At 40.5% G+C, this 20469-nt stretch overlaps 1 protein-coding gene across 5 annotated transcripts in view; it reads right to left on the bottom strand.

The window, feature by feature from the left end:
• The window catches only part of DUSP22 (dual specificity phosphatase 22), a 68683-nt gene that overhangs the window by 34374 nt on the left and 13840 nt on the right, over nucleotides 1-20469 (bottom strand). For 4 of the 5 annotated variants that reach the window (XM_045089553.1, XM_045089540.1, XM_045089546.1 and 1 more), the window contains 2 exons: nucleotides 15049-15082; nucleotides 4798-4880 (listed from right to left, as the gene is read on the bottom strand). In XM_045089553.1, coding sequence (XP_044945488.1) covers nucleotides 4798-4880; nucleotides 15049-15082 — 117 coding nt within the window. Of the gene's footprint in view, nucleotides 1-4797; nucleotides 4881-15048; nucleotides 15083-20469 lie in introns of those variants that run through there. The other variant, XM_045089564.1, reaches the window with a different exon arrangement.

The following is a 20469-nucleotide window of genomic DNA, read 5'->3' as shown; positions in this document are numbered from 1 at the left end:
TAGAAGAATAAATGAAACAAGATGGGATCGGGAGGGAGACAAACCATAAGTGACTCTTAATCTCACAAAACAAACTGAGGGTTGCCGGGGGGAGGGGGTTTGGGAGAAGGGGGTGGGATTATGGACATTGGGGAGGGTATGTGATTTGGTGAGTGCTGTGAAGTGTGTAAACCTGGTGATTCACAGACCTGTACCCCTGGGGATAAAAATATATGTTTATAAAAATAAAAAAATTAAAACCTAAAAAAAAAAAAAAAAAAAAAAAAAAAAAAAAAAAACAGTAACTTTCATACACTGCCAATAAGGGCACAAAGCCAATGTGGCAATATCTATTAATACTACTTGCAGATTCACAAGGAGAGGACCAAGACAGTAAGGCACTCTGGGAGAATCTCTGGCCTGGGAAAGAAGACTCAGGTTCCTACCAAGCCACCCAGACCAACTATGGAATTATAGGCAAGTCCCTTCATGTCTCTGAGCTTCAACTTCTTTGTCTACACAGTGATAAAATCAAGGTAAGTGATTCTTGTGAATCTGTTCAGCTGGGATGTCTAAGTCAAACATAGAGCAGTAGGCATGGAAAGGGAGTCAGAGCTCTTCAGAATCTTAGATTTTAATTAAGGGCTGACTCAAATGAATATAAAGGCCCCTAAGTTTCTACTGTTCCTAAAAATCTTCATTTTGGGAGATCTACTCTTCAGATACCCTTTTGCAGAAAGAGGAACTGGGGCCTTGGACCTCCTTCTCTTGGCTCACCACCTTGCCCCATGGTTCAAAGGATAAACAATCCTGTCTCATCCACTGGGAAGCACCAAAGATCACCTGGTGACCAGAGGTGAGGTGAGGCCCTGCCACTGCAAAGGTCTGAGAACAGCACCTTCTATTCTTTCACTGCTTTCCACCTATAGGGTTGCTAGAAAGGATACAAAACCCTGCTAACACTATGTTGGGAAACCTGTCTAAAAAGTACCCGAATAATAGAGAATCACATCTAATCTAAGTGAAATCAACCAAGTCACGAGTTTTTTTAAAGTCCTTCCCAAAGTAAAATCAATAAATGCATACTAAAGATGAACTGAGCATGTTCATGAAGCTTTTCACAGCAAGTGCACTTTATAGTATCATCATTGGTCAGTGCAAAAGATTACAAATCATTACAGCCACAGAGGATGTAACAGGCACAACAATTGTGCAATCTTCCATTCTACAAATACTAGGCTGTCACAACGATCTATACTATGCTAATCTATACAGCCTCATTTGGTAATAAGACCAGGTTTGGCGCCTTTTCCTTGACCACAGTTGCCTTAGTTTCCTAGTTATATAAGCACCCCTCTTAAAAAGTGCTCATCCTAGAGTCTCACCCTGGACTCTAAGGGATAGCAGATCCCTTTCCTGAGTCCTTCTTAATCTGAATGTTCACGACTGTATTCAGCAGAACATAGTCTCATGGGATGTTAATAGGTAGTGTGTTACATAAGCAGGCACACACACAAACTGGTTCCCTATTTAGAGTGACAAATGTGTGGCCTCAGTGCAGAACTTGGAAGACTGTATTCTGTCAAGAAATCTGTGAATCCTCCGGAGGAGCCTATGGTGTGCTAAATTCCCTAAACTTCTTTATGTTTTTGAAAAGCATCATATCCCAGGCATACTGTTCAACTATCTATCCTTTTAGAATCTTCACGAAGCCCTTGACCTATGACCTCTGCTCTAGAAACCACATTGCACAATATGACTGCCCCTTCTCATTTAGCCTCCATCAGAATGAGAGCATACCTAATGATTGCAAAAGCCTTTGATACTTGATACCAAGCACCCAGTGCTTTTAAACCGCTTCAGATATTTGCTGGAAATGAACCAATTTAGTACCTACAGTGCAGTGACCAATATACAGCTACCTGACAGCAGGGCTTGGAGAACTCCTGCATGGAATTAGTAGCACTAAAACCCTTCAATTTTAAACAATAACATCGCTGCCATTCCCACCTGGCCCCAGGCTAGTGCTGCCCAGAGTACCCATTCAATAAACCCATTCAATAAACATGCATGGAGCTTTGAAGATCTTGGAACATGAAGGAGGTCCTAGCATCCCTTATCCTTTCACCTTTTATTAGGGCTTCTTATCAGGTTGTGGTTCAGCTTATTGCTGTTGCCTGGCTCTGAACACAATCTGTCCTCTCACCATCATCCCTGCTTTACTTCCTCCCAGAGCTGCTCAAGAATAAAATCCATCCCTCAATTCACTACCAACTCCGAACATTTTCCCTGACTCATCTCAGGTTGGGTGAGATCATGACTTCTGGAACTGAATTTAAAATTTAAGACTGGGGGCGCCTGGGTGGCTCAGTCCACCAGGCATCTGCCTTCAGCTCAGGTCGTGGTCCTACAGTCCTGGGAGACCCCTGTCGGGCTCCCTGCCCAGTTGAGAGCCTGCTTCTCCCTCTGCCTGCTCTTTCCCCTGCTTGTGCTTTTCTCTCTCTCTCTCTCTCCCTCTATCTCAAATAAATAAATAAAATCTCAAAAAAAAAAAAAAAATTAAGATAGAAAAGTGCCTTTATGAATAGGCAGAGGAGTAAACAACATTCTGAAACTTCGGAGATCCGGGCAAAGCTCTTCTATCCCAGTACCTTATGTGAGCACATGAGTTCAAATAACTTTCAGTACTTGAGTTTTCTCTACTTCTGCAATCTGAGAGGTACTATTTTAATTTTTTAATAAGAATGTATTCATGAATTATTTGTGAACTTAAAAATGAACAAAAGAGAGGGGCAACATTAACCTGTGTTATGCTATAAAACAATGGCCTCTTAATGAATATGAAATCACAGTAAAGTACTTATAATTAAGCTGAGGTAATAATAGAACTCAAAGACTACAACAGATTGTTGCTAAGTAACAAATAGCATGGAGGACATGGGGAGTTAGAGAGGAGAAGGGAGTTGGGGGAAATTGGAAGGGGAGGTGAACCATGAGAGACTATGGACTCTGAAAAACAATCTGAGGGTTTTGAAGGGGCAGGGGGTGGGAGGTTGGGGTACCAGGTGGTGGGTATTATAGAGGGCACGGATTGCATGGAGCACTGGGTGTGGTGCAAAAATAATGAATACTGTTATGCTGAAAATAAAAAATAAATTAAAAAAAAAAAAAGCTGTCTCTGAAGGAAAGGCATGGTTTCTCTTTTTTTTCCAAAGCAGAATTTGTCCTTATAGACGGAAATATGAGAGAATAAAAAGGAATACTGAGGAGGGAAATGCAGTTTTCCCACAGCTCTGAGGTTCTTATACAAACAGTATCTCTTTTTATGGGGTCACAGTCCCACCTATTTTACTTTCTAGGCCTTTGTTTCCCACATGTAACCTGGAGGAGGTTGGACAAATAAACACTAATTTCTAAAACCTGAAAGGCTTGCATCTAAACAGAAGTTACAATGTGAACAGATTTAAGGCCCATGTTCACACATGCCAATGTGTTCCATTAAATGAAACATGAAGTAGTGAGGCAGGCCTGGAGGGTGAGGGTGGGAAGGACATCTATGTAATTTATTAAAATAAAGGAAACCTCAAGTCTCATCTTGTGATTTAAAGAGGAAGTCAATCATGACCATTTGCATTTAACTTATTATCTTGGCCATATCTTGGCTATATTTTAAATATAAACTATTGTTAATGGAGATGAAGAAACAGAGTAGCCATTTTCAAAGAAACTGTTAATCTGGAAAGAAATGATGTGCTGTTGTTCCTGTTTCCAACAAAATCATTCTGCCACACAAATTATAGCACCATAAAAAACAACAACAACAAGAAAAACAGAGCCGAAACAACAGAAGGAAGTATGGGTACACAGATCTGGAGAAGTGAACGGAGGTTTCTTCACCACCTATGGCTCTCTGGTACTATTAACATTTAATAGAATCACTTATTAATCCATGTTCCCATTTCTTTTACAATAACTGAAAGCTGGCAACTCTAATAGATAAAATGAAAAGTATACTATCTGCTCTTGCATAATATGAATTTAAATGAAAACAGCTTGAACTAGGATTATTTCTTCTAGAACCAGTCACACCTCCCCTCCAAAAACCCCACCCTAAAACAGAAGAACACGTATGCATCCCAACCACACGTGTATTATTTTCTTAAAAAAAGTAATTTGGGCTCTGTCGAGGCTAATAAACAGAAATAGATTACTCCTGGCCAACAGCTCAAACCGTTCATTAGCATAAAATTGAAGATACGAAAATGTTTTTGGAATTAGTGTACAGGCAGACACACCCTGTTTCCTTGAAAACTTAAACCTTAACAACAGCTTCTACACAGATAGCCTCTGTATCAGAAGCCCTGGAACTCTCCAATGACAATTTAGCTTCTATTGTTTTTTGTCTTTAAATGCAAATGGTACATAATTGAGCTTCAACAGAAAAAAAAAATCAAGAAATGAGGAACCTGAATTCTTTTGGATTCTAAAACCAGGAATAATATTGAAGGGAATGCAAATAAGTTTTAAACATCCTTAAAATCCAGAAGTAAATGCAGCATCAGCTTATTCTTTGGCATTTTGCCAAGAAAGCCAAACTAGCAATGTAGCAAGAGAATAATCAGAGAAAGAATACACTCTTCCACCATGCCACAGACAGGGCACAGACACAAAATTATGGCCTGGAAACAAAATTAATATGGCCACAGCTACACAGCATTAATAGGGGCACACTGATGTCAGAGAGAACATGGTTGCCTTTGTTAATGTTTTACGCACTCCTAGGGAATACAAAGACACATGCACGTAGCTCTCCCTTACCTCCAACAGAGGCCTGGCACTATCATGGACAGACAGAATATGTGTCACCTTGTTCTTGCTCAGTTGCTCTGCATCTCTGGCGTCTGTCATAGAAGAAAGATGATCATTTTATTCTTCACTGCAAGTGAATTATTTACAATGTTTAGCTAGGAAAAAATAAAAAATTCCTTGCATATTTTTTTTTTACCTTGCATATTTCTTTCTTGAAACTTCAAAACTGACCATACCCAGAAAAACCTAGACCTAGGGAATTTCAGACTATTGCTTTAATGTATTACGCAGATAACTAAATTTCTTTCTGATTGTCAGATTCTTTGGATATAAAGTGGTCCACTTAAAACTTGAAATGCATTTAGATTAATAAACATTATAATCATGATTGTTGCTCTTTTTTTTTAATTTTTAATTTTGTATAAACATATATTTTTATCCCCAGGGGTACAGGTCTGTGAATCACCAGGTTTACACACTTCACAGCACTCACCAAAGCACATACCCTCCCCAATGTCCATAATCCCACCCCCTTCTCCCAAACCCCCTCCCCCCAGCAACCCTCAGTTTGTTCTGTGAGATTAAGAGTCACTTATAGTTTGTCTCCCTCCCAATCCCATCTTGTTTCATTTATTCTTCTCCTACCCACTTAAGCCCCCATGTTGCATCACCACGTCCTCATATCAGGGAGATCATATGATAATTGTCTTTCTCTGCTTGACTTATTTCGCTAAGAATGATACGCTCTAGTTCCATCCATGTTGTCGCAAATGGCAAGATTTTATTTCTTTTGATGGCTGCATAGTATTCCATTGTGTATATATAACACATCTTCTTGATCCATTCATCTGTTGATGGACATCTAGGTTCTTTCTATAGTTTGGCTATTGTGGACATTGCTGCTATAAACATTCGGGTGCACGTGCCCCTTTGGATCACTACGTTTGTATCTTTAGGGTAAATACCCAATAGTGCACAAACAACATATCAGATGAAGGACTAGTGTCCAGAATCTATAAAGAACTTAGCAAACTCAACACCCAAAGAACAAATAATCCAATCAAGAAATGGGCAGAGGACATGAACAGACATTTCTGCAAAGAAGACATCCAGATGGCCAACAGACACATGAAAAAGTGCTCCATATCACTCGGCATCAGGGAAATACAAATCAAAACCACAATGAGATATCACCTCACACCAGTCAGAATGGCTAAAATAAACAAGTCAGGAAATGACAGATGCTGGCGAGGATGTGGAGAAAGGGGAACCCTCCTACACTGTTGGTGGGAATGCAAGCTGGTGCAGCCACTCTGGAAACAGCATGGAGGTTCCTCAAAATGTTGAAAATAGAACTGCCCTATGACCCAGCAATTGATTGTTGCTCTTTAAAGAAAGTTAACCTATAAGGTCATTTTGTAGTTGTCATTTGTTATTAATGATCAATAATTTAAGTTAAAAATCACATACAAAAGACCCACTTACTATCCACCCTCATGTCAAAGGCAGGGATGGGCTTAAACGCAGATTAGACTGTGGTTTATGAAATATATGATTCACTTCAAGGTAAAAATAAAAATGGAACATTTTCTGGAAATCCCAAACAGAATAAGTTATCAGTTAGCTATTTAATTATCTGCATATAAAACTATATTTACATTCCCTTCTAGTGCTCCTACCTAATGCTGCATGAGAAAGACTGAATAAGTATCCTCAACTTGAAACCCTTCTGTTAATCTACAAAACAGGAGTCCAGCAAGAAAAGGCTCCCTGCATGCCCTTGTCCTAATCTGGGACAAACTTTTTTAAATGATACAGGGTAAAATGGACTGAGTGAAATATTTATTTATCATGTTTCTAGAGAATATTAATGACATGGGAAAATGCTTAGGATATAATGTTAAGCAAGGTGTAAAAGCATGAATCAAACTATAAATACAGTATGAACTCAATTTGTAAAAACATAATAAAGACACACACACATACAGAGGAAAAACTGCTATAGGGAATTAGCTCCAATAGTGATAATCTTAAAAAGATGGAATTACAAGAGCTTTAGAAATTTTTAAATATATATATATATACATATATATATATATGTATATATATGTAACACAAGAGGTTCTGAAAGTTTAACATGCCTGTGAACTAAGTTGAAGCCCCAACTTAGTTCAAGATCTATGGCAAGGTTGAGGAATCTGCAGTTGTTGTTTTTTTTTTTAAATATTGTTTATTTGTTTATTTATTTACTTAGGAAGGGGGAGAGAAAGATAAGCAGACTCTCTGCTGAGCACAGAGCCAGATGATCCTTGGCTAGATCTCATGACCCTAAGAGGAATCTATAGTTTTGAGAAGCTTTGATGATCATCCAGAGACTGAAAAACTTTCCTTAATGTTCTGCAATAAACATGTACCACTTTAAATTCAGAAAAAAAAGTCTTTAAAAGTAATATTAAAATGTTGGTTTTAAGACTTTCTTCAAAGTTCCAACCATCCCAAGCTTTAAATTGGGATGTGCTTAGCAGCCATCGACATGACACATATAGGACTCAGTTCCAAACACCGCCCAACCCCTCTGCCCCACAACTACCACAAGTTTTGGCATCAGCAAGTTTGAACTGAACAGGATCATTTAGGATCCCACTGGCAGCCAGCTTCCACATTCTCACCGAAAGGCAGTTTTCCCAATTCCCATCAGTATGTATGTTTTAGCCACGTGGAGAAGCAAGATCAAGCTGGAGCTTTCAGTGTTCACAGCGGAGCACAGACGAGCCATAGCAGCAAATGGTTCAAGGAAGAGCAGCAAGTCGAGGGCTCCAAAGCAGTCTCCTGACACTCCAGGGCAGAATCTTCTGGATTCTGACCCTGCCCAAGATTTGAATTTTAAAGAGCTGTTTAAAGAGGGACTCCTGGGGCGCTGGGTGGCTCAGTCGGTTAAGCCTCTGCCTTTGGCTCACGTCATTATCCCACAGTCCTGGGATCAAGCCCCACATCGGGTTCTCTATTTGGCAGGGAGCCTGCTTCCTCCTCTCTCTCTCTGCCTGCCTCTATGCCTACTTGTGATCTCTCTCAAATAAATAAATAAAATCTATAAATAAATAAATAAATAAATAGGGACTCCTGGGTGACTCAGTTGGTTAAGTGTCTGCCTTCTGCTCAGTCATGATCCCAGGGTCCTGAGATTGAGTCCAGCATTGGACTCCTTGCACAGCAGGGAGACTCTTCTCCCTCTGCTCTGCCACTTCCCCTGCTTATGCTCCCTCTCTCACAAATAAATAAATAAAATCTTTAAAAAATAAAAAGATCTGGGGGGCACCTGGGTGGCTTACTGGGTTAAGCCTCTGACTTTGGTTTGGGTCGTGATCCCGGGGTCCTGGGATTCAGCCCCCCATCAGGTTCTCTGCTCGACCGGGAGCCTGCTTCCCCCTTTCTCTCTGCCTGCCTCTCTGCCTACCTGTGATCTCTCTCTCTTTGTCAAATAAATAAATAAAATTTAAAAAATAGATCTGTTTTAAATATACTTTTTCCTTTTTTATAAACAGCTTTGAGATAATTTACATACCATAAATTCAGCCTTTTAAAGTGTATGATTCAACTTTTTTTAGTATATTCAGAGTTGTTTAACCATCATTGCACTCGAACTTTAAAACATTTTCAGCACCTCATAAATATCCTTTTATAACACAGATTAAAACAAAAAAAGTGGTTTGGTAATAAAAGTATACATTTTTGAATATGGAATGAGATCATATATGAGACAACAGACTGTAGGGTTCCAAAGAAAACAGAAGCAACTCTTGGATTAATGTTCCTTTTGCTCTATGGTCCTTTCTATTTTATCACAGTGCTGTGTGTATTGATACGCCACTCTGGGATTACCTTTTCCCATAAGCATGATATCTAACTACTTGAGGATATATAAAGCACTTCATCAACATTTTAGGATGATTCCATTGGACTTCTTATTCTTTAGGACTACAAATTGTTGACAGCTCTGGATGACTGCCTATAACCACCAGCACTAAGGTAATAAGCTGTGAATGCAGATGTAAGACATGGGGTTATCAGCTTACTTACATGCATGTGAACAAGCCTGGAGGTTTCACACCAGCTCTCTTCATGCACAAAATCAAAGGGGTGGAACTTAGTCCTTTGCTGCTCAAACCAGGGTCTGCCAAGCAGTATCATGGCATTACCCAGGAGCCTACTGGAAATGCAGACTTCCAGACCCCCTACATATCTATATGATCAGAACCCACATTTAAAAAAAGAACCCCAGAAGACTATGTGTACTGTACACATGGAGCTCTGGAGGGCCTTCAGGGCATGAACTATGACTGGGTGCCAATGGTACCCCTTCCCCACCATGGCATTTTGATGCCACTTCTAAGTCAAAAAACAACTCACAGCCTCTTGCAATTACCAATGCAATATTACTAATGTAACACTATTAACAAACCAACAGGAAGATTATAAATTAGAATTCACATGGAAAAAATCTAGAAGAATATACACTGGCCATGGTTATATTGGGATGTCAGTTTGGGGAAGTTTTCACTCTATTTAACATATTTCTATCACATTTGGATTTTTAAAATTTTCATTTTATTTTAACTGATGAGCCTACATTCCTTTCATAACCAGGAAAAGAAAAATTAAAAAAAAAAACACTATAAAACTCAACTGAATTACACTAAATATTCAACTCCTTCATCGGTAAAACAGCTAACTGTACTCTTTTCTCTTTCTACCAACATTTCCTCTGGCCCCTGGACTCCTACCCTCTCTTGCTGCCTGCCTCTGTCTACTCTCCTAAGGCCTCACGTGCCCTTTAGAAGAAGCAAATGTTATTTTTATACAGTGGGAGCAATGAAATAGAAACACCTACCTGAACTTTCTCCTTTGCTGTGACATGTTCCCTCCGTGCAAGACCACATCCATCACTGATAGGACCTTGCTAAGGGAGCAAGTGGATTCCTGGAAGATACTGTCTTCAAAAGGCAAAGTGGCGGCCACATGCTTCCTTAGGAAGGGGAATTAGTGCTCTAGATCTTATTCTGATGCAGAAGATGTACAGGGGTAACCAGTGCTAAGATGTGTGAAATGCCAGAGTGGCCATGGCAAATACGCTAGTCCAACAAAGTCAAGCAGAATTGTCTCTAAAAAAAATTAACAGAAATGTATTTGAAGAAACACTAGAAAATAGTGCCATCAATATAAGCACTCTGAAAAAACAGATATTTGGAAGGAAAGAACTTCTTTGGTAATGCCTTTCCAATATCACAGCACCTGTTACACTGATTTGTGAACTCAAAAGCATGATCATGCAGGATGAGAGAGGGAGGAAAGAGGAGAAGGAAGGTCTCTATTTTAAAAGGACCTAATTCTCTCTGTTCTGACCCTGAACCCCAAGCCATGTTCTGAGTCTTTTCTCAAACAACTTTTGCTTCTCAAATTGAGAATCTGCTCAGTGGTAGGTAAGTGATTCTGATCTGTTTTTCAATTATGCTTGATCCCACTGTGAAATTAATGAATCCTAGAGTTACCAATTATTGTACATAACTATAGCTTCTAGAATTGTAAATTAGCTGTTAGTGTGTTCAACCTTTAGGTGGGTATATTTCCAACCTGGGATAGGGGCCAAAATGGGCAGCTCCTACATGTTTCCTTCTGTACCAAATATGGGCTCTGATATTTATTGGTGCCAACCTTGGACAAATTTTTCTATGCCTCACTCTTACCTTTAATGTGGGAAAATGGTAAGAGTACCATCTTAAAGGGCTAATATTAGCCCTTAGCACCATCTTAAAGGGCTAATACTGGAAATACTAAATGAAATAAAACACTTACAATAGTGCTTGGCTCACATATAGTAAATGTTATCATTGTCATCATTAATATTATTATCATTGGGACCAGATTAAGTCTCAAGGCTGCAGTATGGGCTTCAATCCCCATCACCTCTGCATGTTTCCAAATATGTGCTTACTACAAAGACATCTGAATTCTAGCTCTTGTTCCACCACCTAATGTTCACCATTCACCATGCAGACTACCAGAGATCAGTGTTCAGTAGTTCACCAGGTCAGCCTTAACAACTGGGGAACCACCACAGGGAACCATGACCATTGTCACTGGCAGACAGAACAAAAGCTCTGAGACCTCAAACATGTCTCTATGTATATAACCAGTACACACACATGGTGTGAGATTTGTTTCTCACATTTCTAGAATTTGTGGACATCTTCAATGAGGGCTTCTTCCATCAGCTCACATCCATTTTGGGATCTGCCAAGTTATGAAGCAGCAGATAATTGATCCCTCTTGGTCTGGGATGGAGCTGCTCTTCAAGCTTCCACTCCCACCTTCCCTTCTGGCTTCTGGGCAGAGCCAGCTGCAAGTTAAGGCACCTCAACTGAGAGACTCATCAAAGACTAGACTCCAGAACCTGAACTGGTTTGTGAGTTTTTCTCTAGGTGGAAGAATCACCAGGACCTGGTGTTGGAAAGTGCTTTGTGATTCATTGCAAGTTTAAAAAAAAAAAAAAAGGAAGTTGCATAGTGACATGTAAAGGATCCCCACTGGAAGGAAGGAAGGCAGGGAGGGAGAGAAGAGAGGCAAAAGAGGAGAAGGAGAGAGAGAGGTGGGGGAGGGAAGGAAGGAGACAGAACTGGAGATTGGATTGGATTGAGACCATATCCACTAGAATCAAGGCCTTGGTAGCAGTGCCAGTCCACACCATACAAAAATGAAGATCTCTCGGAAAGTTAAAAAAAAATCCATTAATTTTTCTTTATACATTTTTGTACTGGTTATTGTGTTGCAATAGGCACATATTGTTTGTAATTGAAAAAGAAAAGAAAATTATTAAATGAGACATCGTGTTAAAGCACATATGACAGCTAGATTCACTTTCCAGGAGCAGTCATGATCCTTTCACCTCAGTCTTCCATACTTGCTAGCTAATGATGATCAGCACCTACTGCATACCCAGTATGGCATGGGCACTGCAAGAATCTAGCTCTCTTCCACAACAGCCTAAAGTAGGTGTGTGGTTTCTAGTTCACAGTCAGAGAGGGTGAGAGGGTGAGGAGAGCCAGACACTGGTTGACCAGTCATGTGCTAGACACTGAACTGTGTGCACTGGCTACACTGTCTGGTTCATCCTCACCACAGCCCCTCTCATGTCCAGGCTGTTACCCTGTCTGAGGGTAACATATGGCTCATGGACAGTGGTGGATAACCAGATAACCAGATTCCAAGATTCTGCCTCATAGCTTCTCTTCACAGTAAGACCTGCTCCCCTGTTCTGTTCTGCTCTTTCTGACTCCGAACCACAGAAAACCAAAATGAATATCCACATCATACTCCCAGCACATTGCAACAACTTTCCGGAATGAATGGGTTAATTCACAGGCAACTGTATGGAGAGCAATGCTTCTTTCCAGCTTCTTGTCAATTCACTACACTATTATTCCTTTGCTTTAAATAAGCCTTCCACCTGGTTAGTGGTCAATAAATATTTGGTAAATTGATGAGTGAATAAAACATGGCCAGATATGTCAGAATAACTGAAGATGATAAAAAAAAAACCCCCAAAAAAAAAAAAAAAAAAAAAAATTAAGCATCTGAACAAGAAGAGGTATGGGATAGTGTAGCCCCCTCGAACAGGTAAAACCCACAGCAAGAATCCAGAAACTATGAAGGATTCCCATGTCATTGAATACTTTCAAAATAGCTATCGATTTTTTAAACTTATTTTTTTCTCACCATAGCACATACCCTCCCCAATGAAGACAGATATAGATTTTACTTATTTTTATTTTTTATTTTTAGATAGGTATAGATTTTAGTACAAAGAGATTTAAAATGTGCCTTAAAATTGTGCACATGACTTTCTAGAAGAAAGTAGCCCTCAGGGAGATTCAAATTAAAACCACATTGAGATATCACCTTACACCAGTTAGAATGGCCAAAATTAACAAAACAGGAAACAACATGTGTTGGAGGGGATGTGGAGAAAGGGGAACCCTCTTACACTGTTGGTGGGAATGCAAGTTGGTGCAGCCTTTTTGGAGAACAGTGTGGAGATTCCTCAAGAAATTAAAAATAGAACTTCCCTATGACCCTGCCACTGCACTCCTGGGTATTTACCCCAAAGATACAGATGTCATGAAAAGAAGGTCCATCTGTACCCCAATGTTTATAGCAGCAATGACCACGGTCGCCAAACTATGGAAAGAACCAAGATGCCCTTCAACGGATGAATGGATAAGGAAGATGTGGTCCATATACACCATGGAGTATTATGCCTCCATCAGAAAGGATGAATACCCAACTTTTGTAGCAACATGGACAGGACCGGAAGAGATTATGCTGAGTGAAATAAGTCAAGCAGAGAGAGTCAATTATCATATGGTTTCACTTATTTGTGGAGCATAACAAATATCATGGAGGACAAGGGGTGTTAGAGAGGAGAAGGGAGTTGGGGTAAATTGGAATGGGAGGTGAACCATGACAGACTATGGACTCTGAAAAACAATCTGAGGGGTTTGAAGTGGCGGGGGTTTGGGAGGTTGGGGTACCAGGTGTTGGGTATTATAGAGGGCACGGATTGCATGGAGCACTGGGTGTGGTGAAAAATAATGAATACTGTTTTTCTGAAAATAAATAAATCGAAAAAATTTAAAAAAAAAAGAAAGTAACCTATTATGAATAAGGATAAAACTCTCATAAACTGTTGGTAGAAGTACTGAATTTGGGTGGCATACATTAAAATTTTTTATTTGTAATCACTTTCATGTAGCAATTATATTTCTAAGAATTTATCATAAACTCTGTTCTCAAACATAAAGACATTCTCCTGTCTTCATTAAAGCAGTTAATAACTCCCTACAAAACCCCAAAAGATAGTTGCTCCTTAATGGAGTCCAGAGCTACTGCCTACCTACCACAAAGCACTTGATGCTTTTTCAGAACTCTAAAGCTTACTAATTTAGGAACTCTAGAACTATTTTTAAAATGTTCTAGCAGCAATTAGCAGCTGTCAGCTCCCTATGCTCAATTCTCTCTGAGGCCAATTAACAGAACTAGGAGCAAAAGGCAGTTAGGGGAAGAGAGGAGGAGGAAATAAACATTGTCCAGGGGCATTTTTGTTAATCAATGGGTATAGAACTTGAAATTTTCTGGGTTGTTCCTATGTATGTCTTATTAGTTTCTCATACTCTATTTTAGCACAATTTACTTTACAAAGGTGTCCCTTTATTGAGGGTTCTGAAAAGTAAACAGCATGCTATAGTATTTTTTTTTTTTTTACCAGTTCAGAATTGTTTGGGGGAAGAAAACCTGACACAGAGCCATAGGAAAATAGATATACAGTGGTGGGATCTCAAAGTTGAATGATTTGTAGATACAGTCATCTGACTATGAAAGATGCTCCTTTATGCATATTTTAGTAATTATCTAAATGGTTAATTTACTATGACATTAAAGTAATTTAAAATATATTGGGAAAAAAGAGACTGTTTTTAGTCAGTTTGAACCTGAACTCAATTTTAAGGAGCTACCTGCAAACAGACAGAGTGTGTTCTTTCTTGTTCTAGGAGGGAGGAACTTCAGATGCTTATGAGGATGGTTGGCTGTGACCAGCCTTGCAGCCTTACAAGTTTCCTAAGTCTATCACATCCTGTTAAGTATACACACCTCCATTAGTTGAGAGGTTAGGCACAAGTATAAGAGCCCAGCAAGAGGCATGGACAAAAGTGGTGGCTATGTCCAGATTAGACTTTGCATAAACTGAGTCAATACCTTGACTCAAATCATGCTTGATTCCACCCTTGGTGGAAGTAGTGCAAAATGTCCATCAGCAGATGAAGGGGGGGATATATATATATATATATATATATATATATATATATATATATCCTTAAAGAGGAAAAACATTCTGACACACACTACCATATGAAACAACTTTATGATCAGTGAAATCAGCCAATGCAAGACCATTCATGTGAAGTACCTAAGCAGTCAAATCCACAGAAACAGAAAATGGAATGGTGTTTCTAGGGACTGGGGGAAAGGGAATAGTGTTTAATGGGCACAGAGTTTCAGTTTGGAATGACAAAAGAGTTCTGGAGATGGATGGTTGCACAGCAATGTGAATGTACTTAATGCTACCTGAAGTGTACACTTAAAAATGGCATAAATGACACATTTTATATTATGCATGTTTTACCACAGTAATAAGAAAAGACAACTCACCTTTGAAGTTGCCAATGTATAGGCCAGGCAGGATCTACAAAAGACACAGATCAGATGTTAGTGTAATAGACCTGAAACTGACAGTGTTTTGTACACAGAGGTTGGGCCCTCAACAGAGCAGTGGGAGGACATCCCAGGCCTGCTGCCTGCCATACTCACTTCTCAGCACCTTCCCAGATAGCTAACAGGACCCAGTGTCCTTGTCTCCAGGGTTTTGGCCTGCCCATGGCCACTAGGAAGCCTGCTTAAATAGCATGCGAATGGTTGCACATTGGTGCCCATGAGCTCATGGGACTTTGAAGACCAGAATTCCCCCAAAAGATGTACATGTAAGCCCTTCAGTGCTCCTTGGCATTCTGAGAGTCAAGTCCCAGACCCAAGGGCCTCCAGCCCTCCAGCCCTCCACATCTCCTGCCTACCCTTCCCCTTTGACTCCACCTTTTCTCACATCAGCATCCACCACTTAACCCACAACTCCAGCAAACCTCCCTTTGCTGAGGCCTTTATGCATGCTGTTCCCATGTCCAGTAGCTATGTTCCTACTCTCCTCTCAACCTTCAGGTCCTAGATCTGACTCACACCCTGAAGAGGCCTGTCCTGAGACCAGGCTCTGAGATAGACCCTGGCTTCAGCACCCACAGTCCTCAGTACTCCCCTTGTAGAGATCTGTCACAGGGGTATTGCTAGGTGAAGCTCTGTCTCCTCTGCTACAATGGAAAGCTGTTTGGACAACAAACACATCCTGTCACTTGCTGCTGTATACCTAGCTCCTGACCCAGGGCTTTGCTCATGATTATTATTCAATAAAGAATTACTAAATGAATGAATGAACTGCCCAAATGCACAAGTTAATAAGAACATACAATTTACTTCAAAATGTCTACTTTTCCTGAGACAGTGGTTCTCAAGAAATTCCGTCAGAATCACCAGAAGCTGTTAAAAATTCAGATTTCTGGGTAGCCCAGGTGGCTCAGTGGGTTAAAGCCTGTGCCTTCAGCTCAGGTCATGATCCCAAGGTCCTGGGATCAAGCCCCACATCGGGCTCTCTGCTCAGTATGGAGCCTACTTCCCCTCCCCTCTCTCTGCCTGCCTCTCTGCCTACTTGTAATCTCTGTCTGTCAAATAAATAAATAAAGTCTTTAAAAAAAAATTCAGATTTTTGGGGCACCTGGGTGGCTCAGTGGGTTAAACCTCTGCCTTCAGCCCAGGTCATGGTCTCAGGGTCCTGGAATCGAGTCCCACATTGGGCTCTCTGCTCAGCAGGGAGCCTGCCTCCCTCTCTCTCTCTCCTGCTGCTCTGCCTACTTGTAATCTCTCTCTCTCTCTCTCTCTCTCTGTCAAATAAATAAATAAAATCTTAAAAAAAAAATCAGATTTCTGAACAAGCCCTAGCCCCAGCTCCCAATAGAATGATTTAGTTAGATCTGAGACAAGAACAAGGCGCTGGGTTTTTCACAAGCAATGCCCCCCCCTTTGCAAAATACAAAGCTAATTCTTGTCCCGCCACTAATTTGTATGACAGGTCTTAAATTCAAATACAGACACTGCTTTGGAAGTTATATCACCTGACATGATTTCCAAGTGCATAGAGCATACTGCCACTGCAGACCTCCGGTGCCCTGGTGACACTCACCTGTCAGCACTACCATCCCACATCCCCACTCAGCTTCGTCTGCTTCACACTCCCTATTTTTTATTCACTTCCACCAAGAAAGCTGAAAGCAGCATGTTGTAACATTTTTCACGTGTGCAGATTTCTTAGAGCATCTTCCTGACAAACAGCTTCTGTGCTAAAAATTAATGGCATCTGTGCAAGTCACCATGGGGGAATGCACTGTGGCACTGTCCAGGCAGTCTGATGGAGCTCAGTAATACTAGGTCTAGGGCTAGTTTCTGTGCTGGGTTGGGAAGGTTGCCAAGCCGTGGGACAACAGAATATAGTGACCAAAAGGGGACACTTGTGAGAAGGAAAAGAGACTCTGTTAATAATTACAGTTGACCCTTGAACAATGAGGGGTGGGACATCAACTCCCCACATAAGCTGAGAATCCATGAATAACTTCTGACTTCCCAAAAACTTAACTACTAATCACCTACTGTTGACTGGGAGTCTTAGCAATAAACAGCCTATTAATGCACATTTTGCATATTATATGTATTACATACTATATTCTTACAATAATATAAGCTAAAGGAAAGTAAATGTTGTTAAGAAAATAACAAGGAAAAGGAAATATATTTAGGGTATTGTAAAAAAGTCCTTGAGTAAGCGGACCTGCTGCGTAGTTCAAACCTGTGTTGTTCAAGGGTCAACTGTCCTCTTAGAAAACAGGCAAGGCCCAGAAGTGAGCCAGGTCATGGATGTGTGTGATCACCCTGACTCACGGAATACTCAGGGAGGCAAAATTACTTTGGAGTGCCCCATGTGACTGAGAAGTCAGTTATATCCCATAACTGAAGTCATAGCACCGAGGCAAACTGGTTTAGCTCTGTAACTAGGAACATGTGGAACAGTATCTCAGAGGAAAACACCAGCATCCACTGCCAAGGAGCAAAAACATTTGACAGGTCTTCCTTGAAATAGAATCAGTCTTTGAGATCCTTCTGTGAGGAAGGGTGGAATAAATACTGTATTGTTCCTGTTTTAAAATTAAAAAACAATACAAGGCCATCTTGGAGATGGATCAAACTAATATTCTCTGGCAGCTCTTGGCTGCATAGACTATGCTTTTTCATGGGTAATCTCCCATTCTCCAGGGTCTCTCCTGTCTTTATTAGGAGGCGACATTATATACTAAAGGGCATAGTCATCACATAGCTCTCTTAGCTGACAGTAACAGCAACTTCTTCCTTAACCAAACTTTAGTCAGGCTCCTTTGAGCCTTCTTCTTGACTAGGCCTCACCCTGCCAATTTTAGCAAAGGGGACCTGCCAATTTTAGCAAAGAATCCTGCTAAGCCAGTTTATCAAGAATCCTCCCAATCTTGATATCCAATCAAGCTCATCTTCCTCTAGCCTTGATATTTAATCAAATTCTTTTCAATAATATTCCATCTTTGCCTCACCTTGCCTGTTGGCTATAAGTCCCCACTTTCTCCTACTGTATTGAGTCGAATTCTCTCACTTGCCAGAGTATCTCTACCTATTGCACTAGCCTCAAATAAAGGCTTCCTTGCCATTTTTAGTAAGAATAATTTTTTCCTTTATAACATTGACCACAAATAGCTTTAGATTCATAAAACTGACAGTTATAATGAACCATAACATGAGCATGTATATTTGTCCCAAATCCACAGAATGTACAATAGTAGATGAATGGTTTACTGATTCTCACATGTGGACTTCATGCTGGACACTCAGGATACAGGTGTGATGGGGAGAGATAGGGCCCTGCCAGAGGCATACTACTTCCCTTGTGGAGCTTCTTGCCTAGGGAAGGAGGAGGTGACCTGTCCACTCTGGGATCTCCAAGGATTTTCAGGAGGAAGGAACACTTAGGGGACATGCAGTTCAAGAGCAGTGGGTCAGGAGAGAGGGAGGAACAGGCAGGGGAGCAATGGAAACCACCAGTGCAGAGAAAGGCAGCTAATCTCTACCAGAAGAGAGCATGAGGGAGGCAGAGACACAGCAGAGAAGAACAGGACCAGGCTGTGGACCAGGCTGTATTCAGCAGCCACAGGCAACCATAGAAGGCCTTCAGGGCTCTAGATAAAGTACCACTAAGATGATTAAGACATGTGGGGCCATTAGAAAGATTTTTTTTTATGATTTCTTTAAGTAACATTTTTTTAAATTTATTTTTTATTTATTTTCAGCATAACAGTATTCATTATTTTTGTACTACACCCAGTACTCCATGCAATCTGTGCCCTCTATTATACCTACCACCTAGTAACCCAACCTCCTACCCCCCTCCCACTTAAAACCTCTCAGATTGTTTTTCAGAGTCCATAGTGTGTCATGGTTCACCTCCCATTCCAATTTACCCCAACTCCCTTCTCCTCTCTAACACCCCTTTTCCTCCAAGCTATTTGTTATGCTCCACAAATAAGTGAAACCATATGATAACTGACTCTCTCTGCTTGACTTATTTCACTCAGCGTAATCTCTTCCGGTCCCGTCCATGTTGGTACAAAAGTTGGGTATTCATCCTTTCTGATGGAGGCATAATACTCCATAGTGTATATGGACCACATCTTCCTTATCCAGTCGTCCGCTGAAGGGCATCTTAGTTCTCTCCACAGTTTGGCGACCGTGGTCATTGCTGCTATAAACATTGGGGTACAGATGGACCTTCTTTTCATGACATCTGTATCTTTGGGGGTAAATACCCAGTAGTGCAATGGCAGGGTCATAGGGAAGTTCTATTTTTAATTTCTTGAGGAATCTCCACACTGTTCTCCAAAAAGGCTGCACCAACTTGCATCCCCACCAACAGTGTAAGAGGGTTCCCCTTTCTCCACATCCCCTCCAACACATGTTGTTTCCTGTATTGCTAATTTTGGCCATTCTAACTGGTGTAAGGTGATACCTCAATGTGGTTTTAATTTGAATCTCCCTCATGGCTAGTGATGATGAACATCTTTTCATGTGTCTGATAGCCATTTGTATGTCTTCACTGAAGTGTCCGTTCATATCTTCTGCCCATTTTTTGATATGATTGTCTGTTTTGTGTGTGTTGAGTTTGAGGAGTTCTTTATAGATCCTGGATATCAACCTTTTGTCTGTACTATCATTTGCAAATATCTTCTCCCATTCCGTGGGTGGCCTCTTTGTTTTCTTGACTGTTTCCTTTGCTGTGCAGAAGCTTTTGATTTTGATGAAGTCCCAAAAGTTTATTTTCACTTTTGTTTCCTTTGCCTTGGGAGACATATCTTGAAAGAAGTTGCGGTGGCTGATATTGAAGAGGTTACTGCCTATGTTCTCCTCTAGGATTCTAATGGATTCCTATCTCACGCTGAGGTCTTTTATCCATTTTGAATTTATCTTTGTGTACGGTGTAAGAGAATGGTTGAGTTTCATTCTTCTACATATAGCTGTCCAGTTTTCCCAGCACCATTTATTGAAGAGACTGTCTTTTTTCCACTGTACATTTTTTCCTGTTTTGTCGAAGATTATTTGCCCATAGAGTTGAGGGTACATATCTGGGCTCTCTACTCTGTTCCACTGGTCTATGTGTCTCTTTTTATGCCAGTACCATGCTGTCTTGGTGAGCACACCTTTGTAGTAAAGCTTGAAATCAGGTAGCGTGATGCCCCCAGTTTTATTTTTAAAGGGACTATCCACCAAGATGATCTAACAATTGTAAATATCTATGCCCCCAATATGGGAGCAGCCAATTACATAAGAAAACTGTTAATCAAGATAAAGAGTTATATTGATATGATTACATTAATAGTAGGAGATCTTTAACACACCTCT

Source organism: Mustela putorius, unplaced genomic scaffold (assembly GCF_011764305.1).
Source record: "Mustela putorius furo isolate JIRA1106 unplaced genomic scaffold, ASM1176430v1.1 tig00000117_pilon_pilon_pilon, whole genome shotgun sequence".
Taxonomy (NCBI): domain Eukaryota; kingdom Metazoa; phylum Chordata; class Mammalia; order Carnivora; family Mustelidae; genus Mustela; species Mustela putorius.
The sequence above is the reverse complement of the archived record's forward strand: the minus strand, read 5'-3'. Positions and strand labels throughout refer to the sequence as shown.